General features: G+C 30.5%; 1 protein-coding gene across 14 annotated transcripts in view; it reads right to left on the bottom strand.

Moving 5' to 3' along the window:
• Positions 1-18,618, bottom strand: part of LOC139487783 (polycystin-1-like) — an 89,669-nt gene extending 71,051 nt beyond the window's left edge. For all 14 annotated transcript variants that reach the window (XM_071272876.1, XM_071272875.1, XM_071272874.1 and 11 more), the window contains exons 1-2: positions 18,504-18,618; positions 17,920-18,291 (exon numbers count right to left, since the gene is read on the bottom strand). In XM_071272876.1, coding sequence (XP_071128977.1) covers positions 17,920-18,176 — 257 coding nt within the window. In that variant the 5' untranslated portion in view covers positions 18,177-18,291; positions 18,504-18,618. The remainder of the gene's footprint in view (positions 1-17,919; positions 18,292-18,503) is intronic.
• Positions 18,619-18,892: the final 274 nt, after the last annotated feature.

Consider the following 18,892-nt stretch of genomic DNA (forward strand, 5'->3'; position numbering starts at 1 on the left):
TATTAAAAGGACCTAGAAGAAATGTAAATATAGATTTTGCCTAAACTTCGGCCTGATTCAGGTGTTTTCTCAATAGCGATGATAAAGTTGAAAACAATATAACACTGGGTTAAATCTTAAGTCATTAGTAATATCGTTGAACTTGGTTTGATTTTATTACCAATAAAGGTTTTGGACTAAGACTTTTAACATTGATTTTAGACATAATTTAAATCCCTCTCATACTGTCTTACAATCTGCTATATTGATCTTGCGAAAATCAAATCTTAACATTCATATCATTTTTATCGACCTACATTTTTTTAATTACTCATACCAAATGGTACTTGTCATGAGGGTTTATATGATCTTAGTTGATACTTATTCAAAATTACATGTCAGAAATTATAAATAGATGCTTCTGTTCGTTTGTTTTTAAATAAAATTTTCATTTCTACAATCCAAGTCTTTTATGGTAATATAATTTATAGTCTTATTGTAAAAATGTAGCATCAAGGCTCTTTGTAGTCTCGTTATTGCCATTGTGACGATCGCTGTGACAGCTTTTTTTGGGTTTTGCCCGGGTGTGTGTGTGTCTTGCACCCTAATCAAATCTAAAATGTCAGAGCAATCTAGGACTAGGCTCTATGTATCACAGAGCCATAATTCAATCTTAAATATTCATAGTGAACAAGCTATGCTATAAATGTATATAGGTCCGTCTTCATAGTTCATGTTTGTTTTTCAAGGATATAATAATGATCAGCCTGGTTATAAAATGTAAAAATACTGTAGTTAAAAATTGTGATTGCTCCACATGTCTTTTCATTGATGTGACAAAGATTTGTATGATGAAAGAACTACCTGACTTTATTGAAGGTAAATGATATTGTTGGCACACACCAAAAGTATAAGGTTGCAATCATTTAGCATATATTAGCAAGTCAAAATAAAAGCCTTGAAAATGGACTTAAAACTTCGCCAAAAGGTAACTAGTTCAATGGTCAAAACATGATCACCCAAGTATTGCATCATTTATCTGACACTGACATAATTGATGAAATGTATAGTACCTGGTACATGTATTTGAAGAGATTTTTACTTTTCTGATTAGTAATTTTTCAACACCTTATAGTGTACCATGACAGCACTCCTTAATGCATAATACATTAATGTTTAGATCTTTACTTTATTTGTTCAAGTTATTGATTATATTAAAGTAAGGATCAAAACATTTAGGCTAAAGTTCCGACTGAGACCCCCACCTCAAAATCAAAAAGATATGCATTAATAATGTTTACTAATCAAATATTATGGATTTTTGTTTCCTTCTTTATTTGCTGACATTTAATAATAAAACTGCTGGGTTTTTTTTAAACTGGAACTTAAACAAAATTGGATGTTATAATGTGTTGATTTAATATAAGTAAATACAGACTAAAACTGTAGTAATTTTACAGGTTATAGTAATCTATTGCTGGTTAATAACTTGAATTAAAATCAATTAAATGTGAAGCTGAAATTCTTTGTAATTTCCAACTTTTTTTTAGTTTTGGTATTGAAGATTACAAAATTCCTACACCTAACAGTACCTTTTTCTCATTAGATTCATCAGAATACCCAATAATTAATTTAAGAGGACATCAATGTATATATATATTCACCGTATTATTTCAAATTTCAACTCATTACTTGGGACTTCAAAGCAAGTTTTCTACGTATGATTGGTTACTGCCAATACTGGAGTGCAATTTATAGCTTTCATTTTGCTACATTTAAGGAATATTTAGGAATATGTCTACTTCATGAAAAGCTATGATTCCTTGTCCTGAGTATGCAATACTTTATATAGGTTATTTTTGTTTTAACAACTCTTTAAAATTTTTATAAGCCTAAAGGAATCCAATTTGACTTGCTGTCAAGCAAATATGTTGTGCTCTATGATATAACTTTAATCTTCATAATCAAAAATTAGTATGTGCATGTCATACATATCAATATGGATATTTTATGGGTGCTGTGTGCATCATGGTGCTCATATTGTTACATTTACAGGGAAGTGGCAAAAATGCCTTAAAAAAAAAACACTTTTTAAACTTTTTACTTTCATCTATTTAAGGAATGACTGTAATATTTTTTCTGTCTATGAAGAAATAACATAAAAAAATTGGTGCACACTGAATAACGCGCGTAGCGGGTTATTTAACAGTGTGCACCACATTTTTTATGTTATTTCGAATAGACAGAAAAAATATTACAGTCATTTTTTATAATTTAATTCTAAATTCCATTTTAAACCGTAGAAAACCATGAAAAAACGTTGATGACGTCACGGTCACATGACTAAATTATGTCTATGGGCTCATAACAAAATAACGTCAGCCAATTAAAAGACATGTTGCATCCAAAATTAAATTATTCTTGATTGTGATCACAATAATGTGAAATATTGTTTCATTTTGGTGAATTTACAAGGGCAGATAAACCTTAGCTGTGGAATCAAATGGTCTGCAAAACTATCAAAAATTAGCATAAGGACATATGAGCTAAAGTTCCACAGCTAGATAAGCATTTGCCCTCTCCTTATTATTATAAGGAATAATTAGACTACAAATAAAACACATCATTATAAAGTTTTAACTAATGGTCTCTTTTCTTCTTAATCTGTTTTAATATTTCAACAGGAATTTTAACTACCAAAAATGCACAAAAGAGAATATTAAAACCATGTTCTATTAGAATCTGTAAAAATAGAGATCATGAGTATAAAGAATTTATTTTCAAGTATTTTGATAGGGAAATGTTCAAGATGTCAAACTTTAATAAAGTAAATGGTTTGGAAAAACAAACAAATAACAAAGAATTTGAAATAAACTTTTTTATACCTGAATGGGAATTAAAATTTTGGAGGACTTTCCGAAAATAATAGTATTAGCTATTAATGGCAAATTTACAAAGTAATAAAACTTATTCAACCCTTTAAAACTGTCTTAAGTAAGTGAATAAGTTACTTAGTCTATAAAACACTATACTGCACAATAGAACCATGCATGGTAATTTTTTATTGTCTTTTTTAAGGTCATCAAAGGTCATAACAAAAATGTTAAAAAAAAATGACAATGAAGATTTTGTACCAAGAGATTTCCATGTCAGGTAACCCGACGATGTCATGTAACCTGACAATACTTAGATAATATAAGTGAATAAAATACAGTAATATAAAATTACAATATTGATAGAAATGATTTCATATTACAAAATATTACAAATAAAAGGAGATCTTCCAAATAGGAACCAAAGTTGTATTCTATTGTTATGAGGGCTGTCAACCCCAGGTAATCTTAATTTCAAGGTTCAATACTAAGTTCCGATTTCATTAAGGTTTTGATTTCCAAAGTGCAATCTATGTCACATGTACAAAAGGAAATCTATATATATATATCCTTTTTTTCTTTTTAAGATTATTATATCTTTACAACTAAAAAGAGAATAATAGATCTATTCTTATTAAAATATAAATATCAATATAACTAATCGCTCTAAACTTTGTTTCGTCTACTTCTTAATGCTTTATTTTAAAACTTTTAATACTAGATTTCAACAATTATATTAGTATGTAGTGCTTACTTTGAAATCAAATGGAAAAGTTTGGCCAATTCAATAAATTAAATACTACCCTTGATATTTATGATAATTTTTTTAAATAGTGACATTTCACCTTATCTTTAAAATATAATATAGATATTAGTATTATTCTATAAAAAAAATTATATTGCAAGTCATTTAATAATATTAGAATTCTTTCTCAATTGTCAAAACCTAACTTTTCTCACATTTAAAATATTTAATTTTGCAATACTTAAAAAAATACAACTGCCAGAACAAATAAAATGACCTTCAAAAAAGGTATGCTATATTTTTAAGTACAATTATTACTCACAAAAATAACCTAACTGAAAATTGGATAAGTAGTTGAACTCCTTGAACAGAAAAAGATTTCATAAACCTTTCAAGACATATAACATAATTTTAATGCAGCATGTACTTTTTAGAAATCCTTTAGAAAAACTGCAATTTAAAAATGAATATACGTCATTAGATCTTCAATGACAGACAAATTAAAATATTCACAATTCAATATTTTATTTACACCATATGTATCACTCTCTGTGCATTGGCAAGAATTTTTAAGATGTCAGAATTATTGCAACTGATATGGCATAAACACAGTATCATGAAAACTGCAAGCCTGTTGTACAAGCCAGTAAAAATGTAGTAGGGCTAGTTACAAATCTCTTACTAGTGGAGCTAGACATACAGAAATTTTCTGAAAATTGGATTTGAAGTAAAAGTTCATTAGAACAAAGTCCATGGGGATTATCAAAATTTAAAACATGTTACACAGGTTAACTGTGGTATTGTTATTTATAAGTTTTTATGAGGACTGAACCTTTCCCCTAACATTTTAGTCTATGGAAGAACCTATCAACTCTGTCAAGGTTATTCAACAGAACATTTTATACAGGAGACCATACACAAAGACTGTATTCAAATTGTTAGGATCATATAATAAGAAATATTCAGGTCAACTTATAATTCTCGAGATATTTCAACACAAACTGACAGAAACTTTTTTTATACTAGTAGAGAGCTCCTGCATCCTTCACATGTGTAAAAGTTATCTTATTTATTATAAACAAAAATGCTAACATTAAATTTATTTTCCAACAGTGTTTAAAAAATTTATATTCTACTCATATTGGCACCTTTACAATCAGTCTGAGTTTTAATGAGAGTAAACTTGAAATGAAAAAAAAGGTCTTAATAATATGAATAAAAATTATGTCCAGATCAAGACATTGTCAGTTTTCCAATATATACCAATAATTCCTATTATTTATTAAACATATTGGTTCAAACAAATTGTGTCAAAGTGAAAGTAAAAGGTTCAGTATTGATATTTCATGTTCATTCACACTTTCAATCTTAAAACTATTGTTCAAAATACTTAGACCAAATGCTCCTTTTTTTTCTTTACATTTTTTCTAGTCATTCTGCCTACCTAATGTTTGTATAAAATACCAGAGTGTAAATACATATATTCTTTACACTTAATTTACAATAAAGTTTGTTGTTATTGTATAAAAGATTTTAAAAGGTTATTTCTAAGAGGGAGGTACTTGTCTGTTTGTAATCTATGAACAGACTATGGTATATTGGGTCCATGTTTTAAATTTACATTTTTTCAGTTCTGATAGCTCGGATAGGGAGACAAAACATGTCTTTAGTTATTAAAGATTGTAATATAACAAATCTACAAAAACATTGATTCCTTACAAATTAATTTCTTAGCAGATTGAACATGATGATTTACACATGACAAATGTGATTGTGCTCTATATATTCTATACATACAATAAAAATACACCATTATCATACTTGAAGGGTCAGCATGTTCATGACATAAATGGTAATATGCCAAAACATACTGATGAAAACAATCAATTATTATACTATGGTAAATTAACTGCTATAGATGTTAAATATACTAAGGTCAACTCAGGACATGACGGTCTCCAAACTGGATTAATATTCAAAATTGAAAAAAAAAAAAACAGTAAAATTTATGCCTACTTATATATGCTGCTCAAAATAGTTTTGGGTTTCTTAACATTCATTATTTCATTAAATTCTTTTAAATTTTAAAAATATCTACCAATTAAATTGAGGAAATGTTAAAAAAATCATCAAACAGGCACTCACTTTCCAATATCACATGGAAAAAAAACTAATTCTGGAGATCATCAACTGTTGACAATATTTATTCTTATAAAAAAAAGCTCTACAAGGCACCCAATTTAATGTTTAACAATTCAAAAGGAAAGGCAAACTTCATTTTCTATTTATTCTGTACACTTGATTTCATCACCAGTATACTTATTGCAAGTCATCTTTTATTATTTAAAGCTACATATGTCCCTTATATCTTCATTCTTTCATTTAATTTTTTACCATTTTTAAAAATGATTGCAATGTTGAAAATTTTCACTGACAAAACATCTAGTCACTTATTGAACTAGCTTTGACAATACTTGAAATGTCATATAATTATCATTTAACTCATCCATACCACCTATACTTAATCACAGCCAAAAATCAAACCACATATGTATTCATTGTATGTCCTTGATCAGATATATTGACAACTGTTTTGTTTCAATCATGTCTAACTAGAACAAGGATAATACCAATCAAACAAAAAATACAGGCATTTAAATTTAAAAGGAGCACTTAAGAACAGATAAACATGCTTTATGCAATCCATGGATTTCTTTTGGACTGATTGTGGCTTTCAATGACTAGAACTAAGACCCTTAAAAACAAGCTTAAGCAAACTCCCCGTACTTGATGACATAGCTAATAGGAATGACACTTCCCTTCACTTCATATGTAAGAAAAGACTTCACTAACCACCGTGCTAATGAAAGTTAGAATGGGGCACATCACTATCTCGACTAGAACTAAGACCCTTAAAAACAAGCTTAAGCAAACTCCCCGTACTTGATGACATAGCTAATAGGAATGACACTTCTCTTCACTTCATATGACATGTAAGAAAGGACTTCACTTACCACCATGCTAATGAAAGTTTGAATGGGTTACCCCTCATGACCAATAACTGAAACCTTTTTTCTAAACAATAGTTTTAAAAAATTTTCTCTTAGAAATTTAAGTTTACAAAAATTAACTCTTTTGAGCTTGACAATAAGGGGAGATTCCTACTCTCTTTTTAAAGTAAAATTTGTTGTAGATCTAAAACCATATATCATCACAAAAAAATGTAAACAATAAAGAAACACAAAAATTAAATTCATTTAGGTCAATACCATTAGTTTAATATGCTACATGTTCATCAAAGCTGTTGAAAAAAATCAGTAAACACCTAAATCAAAAAATTGTATCAAAATCAATTAAAAAAAAAAATTATAGTGATAAAGGTAGAAAAGCTTAAAACTCTCTCATTTCAAAAACAAAGTATTTTTTTAAGGGGAGCTAGGAACACTAACGGGAAAGATTGATAAAATCTCGGACTCCCTGAGACTTTGGCAAAATTAATGGATTTTTTTATCATAGAGTAGATACATTTTTTCATATAAAATAACCAAAATAAGTTTGATTTATTTGATGTGAAGTGTTTTACAATGAGAATCATTGCGGCAATCGATGCCATTTTTGTTTATTACCCTGTTTGCATTGTAATGATTGTGCATCATTCTGTGATGAAATTAATGTAAAGTGACAGAAAATAAGTTTGATACACTGGCATCACTATATAACAAGTGTGAATGAAATTTTATTGATATCAGAAATTATAAGAATATGAGCAAGTCTGTATTCAACACTTGTATGTCCGTTTCCGTGTAGTATCTTTATTAACTATATTCAACACTTGTATGTCCGTTTCCGTGTAGTATCTTTATTAACTATGTATGACCCGACAATAAAATAATTAGGTAGTGTCAAGTCCCGTGGGGGAGTTATTAACTGTGATTTGCTTCGTTTTTATCAATTCTGTCACCTAAAAGAACATGTGAGTTAATTATAAGTAACAAAGGAGATGATTTAAAGAATAAAGTCTCATTCATGCATACATGAACAGATGAACTATAAAATCCAGGATTGAGAATCCAGTGCCAAGAGCAACACCTACGATTATATAACACTAACAGATACTAGGTTATAATTTATCAATTAAAACCTATATTAAAACCATGAATCTCGTCATTTTTGGAAAGTGAGCTTCGCAAGCAACAGGCTCGAGGCAACAGGAGGCTCGCAACAGTGACGGAAACGTCCGGGGAAAGAAACGACTTGCATGAGCTTGAAAAAACTCAGGTCATTCTGGTGAATCTGGGCAGAGACATATGACATAATGTGTATATGAAATATGTCTCTGATCTGGGGCATAATATATATATTAATATTCTAAAATGTTTTCCTCCCTATAACATTAGTTAAGTCAATAAAGCCGGAAAATACGCTTTGCAAGCAACAAAGTCTGGGGAAAGAAACGTCTTTTCTATACTCATGCATCTATAAAAAAAATTAGCTCAGCTACAAACTTAAGTTTGTTGACTAGCTTGCTGCTTATATAGAAACATTGTTTCACTCTTTAATACGTGTGCATGTAACAAAATTCGTTGTAGGGGGTCTAAAGACAGCACAAACAACATTTTCCAAAAGACCAAAGAGTGAAAATATCAATTTTAACAAAACGCTAACAGATCGAACAACTGATGTTCTTAAACCATGCTGACTGCCATTGACGATTGCCAAATAAATAGATTGCAAGATGTAACAAAATTGATCTTTTATCGATTTAATACCAAACAGTAGGAAAAAAACATGAAGTGCTAAAAAAATATTTTTACACCATATCCGGATTTCGACAATTTATGTCTCTTCAGTGATGTTAGAGATCGAAACGGTATTTGGAAGGCCCTATAATTTACCTCAATTTAGGATAGACTCTTGAATTTTAAAGATTCAAAATAATATGAACGGATTATATAAACCGGAGAGAAAATATAATACAAGCCCAAACGAAAAAATATAAACAAGTCTAAATTGAAAACAACATCAAACCTATGATTGGGTTGGATAAAAACCACAATTTTTATACGTGTGCATGTAAAACAAATTTCGTTGTATCTAGGGGTATAAATACAGCACAAACAACATTTTCCAAAAGACCAAAAAAGTGAAAAAGTATACTTTGACAAAACGCATATATTGTTCTTTATGTCCGTGCGTCGGTCACGTCTTACTATTTCGTACGATTAGAGAACTATATATCATCTGAAAGCATGTATTCCTTTGAGCTGAACGAATCATTGGCAAGACTTCAGGAGAAAAAAACAACAAAAAAACTGCAGATTTTAATTCGAAAGTAACTTTAGTTCATGCAAGGACTCTACACGGTCGTGTAGTTAGAGAGGAAATTGAACATGTCACGTCCCCATACGGTAAAATAGACCAATGCCAACCATACAATACGGTACCATTGCATAAAGAGGATCTCTAGACCAATATCTATTTCTTCTTAAAAAGACTGAATATTTTCAGAGGAAAATAACTTGATTCGGAATAGAATATTCATGATTAGGCTTGCCATGAACAGGGTACAATAAACTCTGGTAATGAAACTCTTTTATAGGAACCATGTGACTCAGGAGCCAAAGGATTGAAATAACAAAAACATAGTAAAAGAGAGAATTCTATAAATGATATAAATATATATAGTGTTTTTTTAATACGTACAAATCGTCTAATATCACTTCAAAGGTACAAAGGGCAGATATTATACACAAGCCAGTATTTAGTTGAATTTAGTAAAGCTGTTTCGAACTTGTATCGAAGCTATACAAACTGTCCCAGGTTAGGAGGAGGGTTGGGTTCCCGCTACCATGTTTAACCCCTCCACATTATTTATGCGGTATGTTCCCAAGTCAGGAGCCTGTAATTCAGTGGTTGTCGTTTGTCTATGTGTAACATATTTGTTTTTCGTTCATATTTTATAAAAATAATGCCGTTAGTTTACTCGTTTGAATTCACGGTTTTACATTGTCCATATCGGGGCCTTTTGTAGCTGACTATGCGGCCACAGTATGGGCTTTGCTCATTGTTGAAAGCCGTACGGTGACCTATAGTTGTTAATGTCTGTGTCATTTTGGTCTTTTGTGGACAGTTGTCTCATTGGCAATCATACTACATCTTCTTTTTTATATGAATGTCGATGTCGCAAAGATTCTAGGAGTCTTAGTGACTGGATCTACTCTCCTTTTGTTTGTTTAGTTATACGGTTTGTTTTGGGTGGGAGTATTTCTTTTATTCAACTCAAATGGAACTTTTGCTATATAGCGATGCCGCTAGAAAATTATTTTGTATTGGTATTTTAAAACATGAAACACATATTTAAAATAAGTTTCATCGATTATATGCCAAGTAAAATTTATTTTTTATTAAATAGTTATTATAAGCATTGTATTATGCCATCTTCCGGTTTGTGACGCTTGGTACTAAGTATTTAAAGTCGTTTTGTTTGTAAAACTATAAAATATCTTAACATAAAGTTTATTTACTAAAATAATAACAAAACGATACAGTGAGTTATAATCGGCTTTCAAATAAATCCTACCAAATTTGATGTGAAATTAAATATAATGCAAACAGAAGTTCCATAAGAAATATAAATCTTTGATCAGAAGTCTTATGATTGTTAACCTAAATTTTGTACCTAAACACTGTATGTACTACAAGCTTATCGGTTTTAATTTGACCATGCCGCAAAGAATAATGTCAAGTCTGAAGTTACCGGTACATGTATATGAAAAAACTCTGTTGTTTCGAGCCAATGCATGAAGCATGTCTATACGACTGTGAATAAAGTTTTATTCAAGTAGTTTAAGTTAAGTTTGCAACAATGTTTCGTTTGGAATAGTAATTTTATTAATTCATCCTGCAATTATTCACTATACTCATATACTAAACAACTTCAATTGTGCAAATAAACCTTAGAGAATTCTTATATACACATGTTGTCCCCTAGTAGCCTACTTCTATACGGTAAACGCCATAAGTTGTGTTCTTTATACGGTTCAATGGTGTCAAGGCAGTGTAGATTATTTTTGAATGTCTTTAATCAATGCCTGGAATTCTAGCCCACTGCCCTACCGATGCTAAGTAGAAATTTGGACAGGATCACAAATATTTATGAACAAAATTTTAAGCCATTTTTTTTAAGTAATGTCGAAAATAAGACGATTTGAATTTGTATGTATATTTCAAAATCACTCTGTAATGTTTATGCCATGTTGTAATTAATGTTATGCTCTTAATGGGCCCTTTAATTTGGAAAATAACAATATTGTATTGTATAACAGATGATTTTTTTTAAATGAATTCGGTTGCCGACTTCAACAAGCTGCTGATCATGATCGTGTGTCAATTTAACCGTCTGAAGAGTTACTTTTAATTTATCTCGGGTCGCCAGTTTTTCCATTATTGAACTACTTTCTTTTTTTAATTGATGCGTTTCATTTGCTGTCGGCTCAATCCCTTTTGCTTAGACTAAAACTGACCCAGAGTTTTTGTTTAGACTAAAACTAACCCCAAGGTTTTGCTAAGACTAAAACTAACCCAGAGTATGAACATGTACTTTGATGTCTATGTTTCCCCATTTATTGTCTATACTTTAATTAGTATGTATACAGATTTTTGTTGTCCTAATTTCTTGGTGAGTATAATTTGTCAATTTTAAATCAACTGGATAAATTCCTTGCACATTCTACCCGTATGTTAATTACGTTGTGAACCTTAAGATACCATATAAATTGTTTTAAAATTCATATACTACACGCATTTAAATTGAAATTATCTGCTAATGGATCCCGTCGGGTACCCAGGGACATAATAAAACCTAGACTTTTTTTGTTAGTTCGGTCTGTGGCCTCGATTCTATTCAATAACATTAACAGTTAATCATTTCGTGTATTCAAGGCATATTGAATCATTGAACGGTCTTGAAAAGTAAATTCTCCCCTGTGTTGTGTTCAATAAAACCCGTTATACTTAGTAAAGAACGGTCATATAAAGAAAAGATCAAACACCAAATATCTATCTGTAAATATCTACCTGACCTGGTTTAAGGACGAATTTATATGACAATTTGATATTTATAAAGTTTTGTTTTATTATGAATGTCCAGGCGTAGTTTTCTGACAACGTATTTTTGTCCCTTTTCTCGATTGTTTGTCTCCTGAACCCCCCTTCAGTTTTATCGATCTACCGTCTTGATTCATGCTTTAAAGATTAACATACAATGGCCGAACTTTTACAGAAAATTTAATGTCAACTCTTTCATTGCACAACATAAGTAAATAAATATTTCTTATGTATATAAAGGTTCCGATTTAAAACGTTAAAGCATAACACGATGTGTATTCATTATAAAGGTTAACTAGACTCATATACTGTGGTTCATTTTAAATTCTGACGACTTTTGTTATACAAATAATTCATACATTCAAAAGAAAATTTCAAAGTTGTTAATTATCACAAAAGCAGAAACATATTTAACAAATTAAATATGTCAATACATAGAGAATAACATTTATTTGTAAATTAAATTAAATTTTCATATACCCTTATCGGTATTTTCAGTTTTATAAATTTGAAATAGTGCCAAATTCCAATCGATATTTGTAAACCTGTCAATGCTGACCCTTGGAATAAAAGAGCACATTTCTTAAACACTATGTGTTGGAAATCAAGCCTTTTGAATTACATAGCTTGGTCAGATATAATCTTATGTATTGGGCAACGTCATGGCTTGTTATAAAGCAGGATTTGTCAATAGAAAACATCGACTTAAATAAATTACAATTTTATCTTAAGAGTATTCAACATTTATCTATGCTTTCAAAAACTTGAAAAATTGTATATATCTTTGACTTAGTAAAAATGTAGATAAAAATCAAGAGAACAAGTATGACAAAACAAGGCCCTATATCATTGATGTTTCGTAAATATACAAAAGCTTTGAAAATAAAATAGTCTTATTGCCTATCATTGCTAAGAAGCTAAAGCATGAAATCTACTATTCTTCAATTTCTTTATATACTTGTTTCAGACATCTACATCTAGCTTCACGTTCACTTAGGACATTTAGTTAGGTTTTTTTTTATCAAACCCTCATATTTTGAATTGTCAGTAAAAAAAGTTAATCTGAACAGATGATACTCCATATTCTAAAATTTTACTCTCAGATGTTGTTGAATAGTTATCAAAGGTACCAGGATTATAATTTAGTACGCCAGATTCGCGTTTCGTCTACATAAGACTCATCAGTGACGCTCATATCAAAATATTTATAAAGCCAAACAAGTACAAAGTTGAAGAGCATTGAGGATCCTCAACTCATAAGTACGAAAGAGGAAAACTCAGGGCTTTACTGAAAACTACTAAAATCGAAAATGTTGAACAAGTGACTGCTTATAGGTTAACTGCCTCTGTTCGTGCAGACACTCATTTTATTATTTTGGAAAACAAGCGGAAAAAAGTACAAAAAAGAATTACCGAATCATGCCCTTTGTTCATTTTATATGGTAATATACATAATTATAAATTTGACTATGCCACTTGAAGATGAAAAATTGCAGCATGTAAAAAAAAATAAAAAAATACAGCTTTCTCTCTTTAATGGACCTTTTTTACTTATATCATTCATATAAATCTACGTCACCCTATATATTTAAACTGTATTTCTTGTTTAAATTTGTGTTGATAATGTTATTCGTCACTTGCAAGTCAGTATGCCATTCTATCATATAATGAGCACAAAAAATAAGAGCAATATATCATTTTTTTTAATGTGCATGATATTTGCCACTGGACTCTAATCAAACAACAAATAATCAATCAATATTTCCATTAGAACCGCTTCAAAGCTACTATAATTTCTGAATTAAAAGTCTTACATATATTTCAACTAATTTATTCTGAAGATCTTTAGGCAATTGTTTCTGCAAAATACTCACTGATATATTCATATAGTCTTAAATATATTAAGTTATAGGGCCTACACAGAAAAAAAAATCCAGTTAACTTACAATTTTCGAAAAATGTATATCTTTTTTTTTTATTTCGGGGAGGGGGGTGTATGAAATTTTGATGTATAGAATATAAAATATATTTGATTAAAAACATCCCAAAGAATATATTAAAAAATAACTTATTGTATATTGTTTTTTATCTACGGGAAGACACATTCTGTTGACTTATCTTCATGCACATTGGAAGATAATTTGTGATTTGTCTCTATTGTCACAGTCATTTTAGGGGGATTTTTTTTTAACAAGAGGCTTCAAAGAGTCTTGCTCGCTCAATTTGATGAATATTGTGTACCAACAATATACTAGATGTTAAAAGTAGAGCAATTTCGGAAGATGAAATGAAACTGGTCACCTTAAAAGAGCAAGAGCGTATTTTTTTTGTATTTTTTCATGGTCAATTAAGCTAAAAATGTAATTTTCCACGAAATTTCAATAATATCTAATCATCAATAAGTGTGTATAGTTTTAAAACCATTTGGACTTGGAGCTTTGATATTTTTTCTAATTCTTCAATAAGAATCTAACTATATTTCTTTTGATGCCACGTTTTTCTCTGTATCGAACTACCATATAGATCTTTTGTACACCCTATGTGTCAATATTTTTGATATGTATGGTCTTTGAGTTTAAAAGGAAAAGTTGAATGATATGACTTTTCATATAGTTTAAATGGGCCACCGAATCCGTCATGTTTGCCCCTCTTCCAACATTTAGGGTCATAGTAGAGTTTTTTGTAAATTATCAAAAGATTCCACCTGGTAGCTAACATCAAATGATCTTTTTTGTAAAAGGTCCCCCAATCTACCTGCAAAGTTTCAAAACATTTCGCATTGTTGTTTCAGACATGATTCTATAAATCTTTCAATCAAAATCGAAGATTTCCTTGAACGGCTATTTTTTTTTTTTTCTTTCTCCGAAACTAAATAGTGTATGTTCATTTGTGTTACTACGTCTTTTGATTGAGTTCAGCCATTTCAATTGATATTTTTTGGTGTGTCTTTCCATGATGAATGTAACAGGGGCTCTAATTTATTCTGACAAGGGTGAAGGTTTGGTACCATTAAAACGTTAAATCCGCTGCAATTGTTTGCACCTATCCTTAGTCAGGAATCTGATGTTCAGTAGTTGTCGTTTGTTGGTGTTGTTCATAAATGTTACTCGTTTCTCGTGGGTTTTTTTACATTTATAGATTAGACCGTTGTTTTTCACGTTTGAATGGTTTTACAGTAGAATTTTTTGGGGGACCTTTATAGCTTACTGTTCGGTGTTAGCCAAGACTTTGTGTTGGAGACCGTACCTTGAAGTATAATGGTTTACTTTTAAACATTGTGACATCTTCCTATATCTATATATAAGCATCTTTTGGAGTAAACTTCATACACCATTCGTATCAAGTTTGATTTTAAAAATTGACGATGTAGTTGCAGTTAAAATAGTAAAATCTAATTCGTCTAGGATTTCAATGTGTACTATTTTACACCAATACAACAATGTTATGAATATCGTTCGAAGAGAGTTTCAATCATCCTGCAAATTTCAAAGCATTTTGTCTTGTAAAGGCGACCATGTTTTTATTGGATCGCCGTAACCAAATGGTATCAGAGAAGAAGATGAATACGAGAAAAAAGGACAACAAGCGCCAAGTTATGACAATAGTCCACTTAGTTCTTAGGCCAAATGAGCTAAAACAGAAAGAAAAATGATTTTTAGAACATTTCTAGAAATCAAAGTACTTCAAGAGTAAAATACTTGATCATGGTATATAGGAAAATAGATATAAGAAGATGTGGTATGACTGCAATGAGAAAACTCTCAAGTAGACTACAACACGGATCCTTTCTCTCTCACCGAGCAGCAAGCTAAAAAGGGCAACAACAAAAAAACGACTAGTGTGTAAAACCATTCAGACAGAAAAATAAATCATATGATTAAAAAAAAAGAAATTCATTTCTGGTGACACTACTCCTTTTTTTACGTTTTAATTTTACAAGAAATCTACAGTAGTTTCTGTATTGAAACACATGTATGATTTATCACTTACACTTTTGTTTCAATAATCTTTCAGAACGCTATATATAATGTTTTTATTTTAATGAAAATGATGTTTTTCTGAATATCTGTCCTTTGGATTATTACTGCGTGTATCCTACTCAGCTGTTAAATACCAATTTGCAGTACACGCTGTATCTTACTGATATTTGGTACACTTTTCTGCATTCAAATAAAGAACTGAACATGCGATAAAAATAATTAAAATGCACATTTACATTACATGTGAATAGTTGAGAAGCCTCGTATAGTGGGATACCCGCACGGATAGACACTTCATTTTGTTAGAATACATAAGCCGTCAATACAAATATTGAATATTAGTATCATGTATTATTCCAGTATATTTATGAATTTGTCAAACAATTTTAACAGAAGTTTTTATTTTTATATATGTCAGAAATGTGGAAATTGATGTGTAATCAATATTACTCTCCCGCGCTAAACATCAATTCTGTGAATAAAGGAACCAGTTGACAAGAAGAGGAGCCCAGAATGTTTCAAATATTTCAAACAAAACATCTCGAATTTGGTATCCTAATTAAAAAAAAATCATGATAAAACAAAATCAGCACAATCAGTTGTTCTCGAAGAACCTTCAATAGGAAAGTTCAAAACCAACAAATTAAAGCCAAAAACAGAAAACACATGAGAGCATCGCAATCAAAAATGCCTTCACAGAACAGCAATATCCTTCTTGAAAAAGAGGTAGTAGATATTTTCTCCTCACTTGTTTCACTCGCGGTGTGAACCTATATATATAAAGGTTGTCGATTCCTACTTAAATTTGGATAATTAAAAGTGTAAATATCATATACCCATAACATTTTTCGACAGTTTTGCGCATCTACATGATCTTGAAAGTGAGGATCTGTTTGTAGCATTTGGATACAAAATTGCGTGTTTTCAGTCAAGTTTTGCAATCAAGGACGTCGCATGCCAAAGTTATTTAGAAGTCTTGTATGAATCCAAAAGATGATGCTTAGCTATAATATGGGTTTTGGCTAAGGATGTTCTTCTTATACACACTGTTATCTTATAATTTGGTCACCTGCTCAAGTTAGAAATAATCCGTAATAGTGTTAGAATCTCGAATAACACATGTGATCACATGTAGCTGATATACTTTATATTTTAGTGTAGATCAAATTGTTCGTTCACAAAATTATAAATCATAAATCATTTAGATCCTATTTGTTGATACTGTTTGGATTCTTATCCATCCTTAACGTTAAAAAATCGGCTGATGATGGGGAAAAAAGCACTTCGAACGGATGAAAATTATAACGTGTTATTTTCACCCTTTGAAAGACTTTTAGAAAATTATGGCTATGGTGTGAAATAACTTCAATTTATAATTTATTTATAGACTTAAAAAAAGGTTTGGTGTTTGGGTTTTTTTTAACGCAAAGTTACGAATAGCATATGCATATTCAGAACAAAAACACAATTCATCAGTAGAAAGATCCAGAAACAATGAAAGGCAACTTATGAATGAGATATATACGTGTTAAGTTTTGAAACCATGATTGCGAAACATGTTCATAAATTAAGTATATTTTTTAGCTTTCTATCAGAAAATTTAAACAGAAAAGACAATATCAATAACAAACGTATAAAACAACAAACTCACAGAATAAAAAAAATATACCAAAAGAAACAATCGGAATCTATTGCTATTCTTGATCATGTTAAATTAGGGTAGATGTTCAAAGATACGGCAAGATAAAGTCAACTCTTGAAGTGACTTTCAAATGAAAGATAAGATGCGTCGGTACGGTAAGTAAATCCTTGAATGTTCGGCATTGCCTTATTATTCCACCGGTTGCAACAACGAAAAATTAACCATATATTCCAACGAACATTAACCACAATTTCCAACGAAATTTATTTTCATTTTAATCAAAAACATGTTTTACATAACTTTTTATATGTTTAACAAAACCAACGGAACAGTTTTTGTCATCACATATATTTGTATTAAATGTATATAATTAATTTAGACAAAAAATCATATTTATGATTTTATTTTAAGCAATTTTAGTAGGTTTTGATATACTTATAGCTTCTAAAAGTAACTTCGCCACTGAAAGGGGGGTGCAGCATGCAATACCAAAGCTGTCCACACTAGTATTCTAGTTATTTAGACTAGTTTTATTTTGTAATTGCCTTAAAGGATTTGTAGTGTGTTATTCTCTGCTCAGTTTTATATACTTACAATATTTCTATGTGATTTCCACTGTTTGGTAAATCCGCTTGCCCTGGCACCCCAGAAAGTCCAGCTTTTGAACAGTTGATTGTACATGATTTACCGCTGATTTGAATGCAAGTACATCCAGTGGGACAGGGGCTTGTGCACCCTCCCCATGCCTGTGTCGTACACAGGAGGTACACGAATAATCCATACAACATAACACTTGGAATTCTGGGGATACCATATCGGCCTTTATGTTCTTTGCATAGAAAATCCAGCATGCTACGGTAACGAAACTTTTTGGTATTGTAGTCCCCCTCTATGGATACGCGACATGTATATGACCATAATGGGGATGGCTTATATGATGGTCTCTATTTTTGGCACTGTGGAAACCTGAAATCAATACACAAACGACGTTCATTAGTAAATCTGTAAAATTATCTTCACAGTAAATGTTCAATACAGTTAATATTTGTACAGGTAGATTAATACCTGAAACAGGTATTTACAGGTAGAAAATGAATTTTAAAATTATTATTTTTGCACATGGGGTTCTAAAAAAATATACAGACCCAAAACATTCGAATCCGTTGTCCAAGACTTACCGGTTTTAAGTAAAATTTGTCGAAATATTATATCTTAGGTTGAAAATGTCGTTTTCATGTCTTCTTCGACCACCATTACGTTTGTCAATACCGTTAAAATCACGTGATATAAGTTCTTTGTTGCAGTTTAAATGCCTTTAAAATTTGACAGGTAAGCGATCACGACCTTGTCCTGTTTCATGGCAACCTTATGACGCTTCCAAGCCATGGGACGCTCTTTTAATGGACTTTTTTATGGTTTTTATCATGAAAAATAGCCGTAGACCTATGTTTAAGTACCTATCCAAGAAGCTGGATTTGTATTTATTTCCATATTGACTGACAGCCAATATTTAAATACAGAAAAAGATCTTAAAGCTTGATCAATATAACGATCTATTTGTCATTTT

The sequence above is a fragment of the Mytilus edulis genome, chromosome 9 (genome assembly GCF_963676685.1).
Source record: "Mytilus edulis chromosome 9, xbMytEdul2.2, whole genome shotgun sequence".
Lineage (NCBI taxonomy): Eukaryota > Metazoa > Mollusca > Bivalvia > Mytilida > Mytilidae > Mytilus > Mytilus edulis.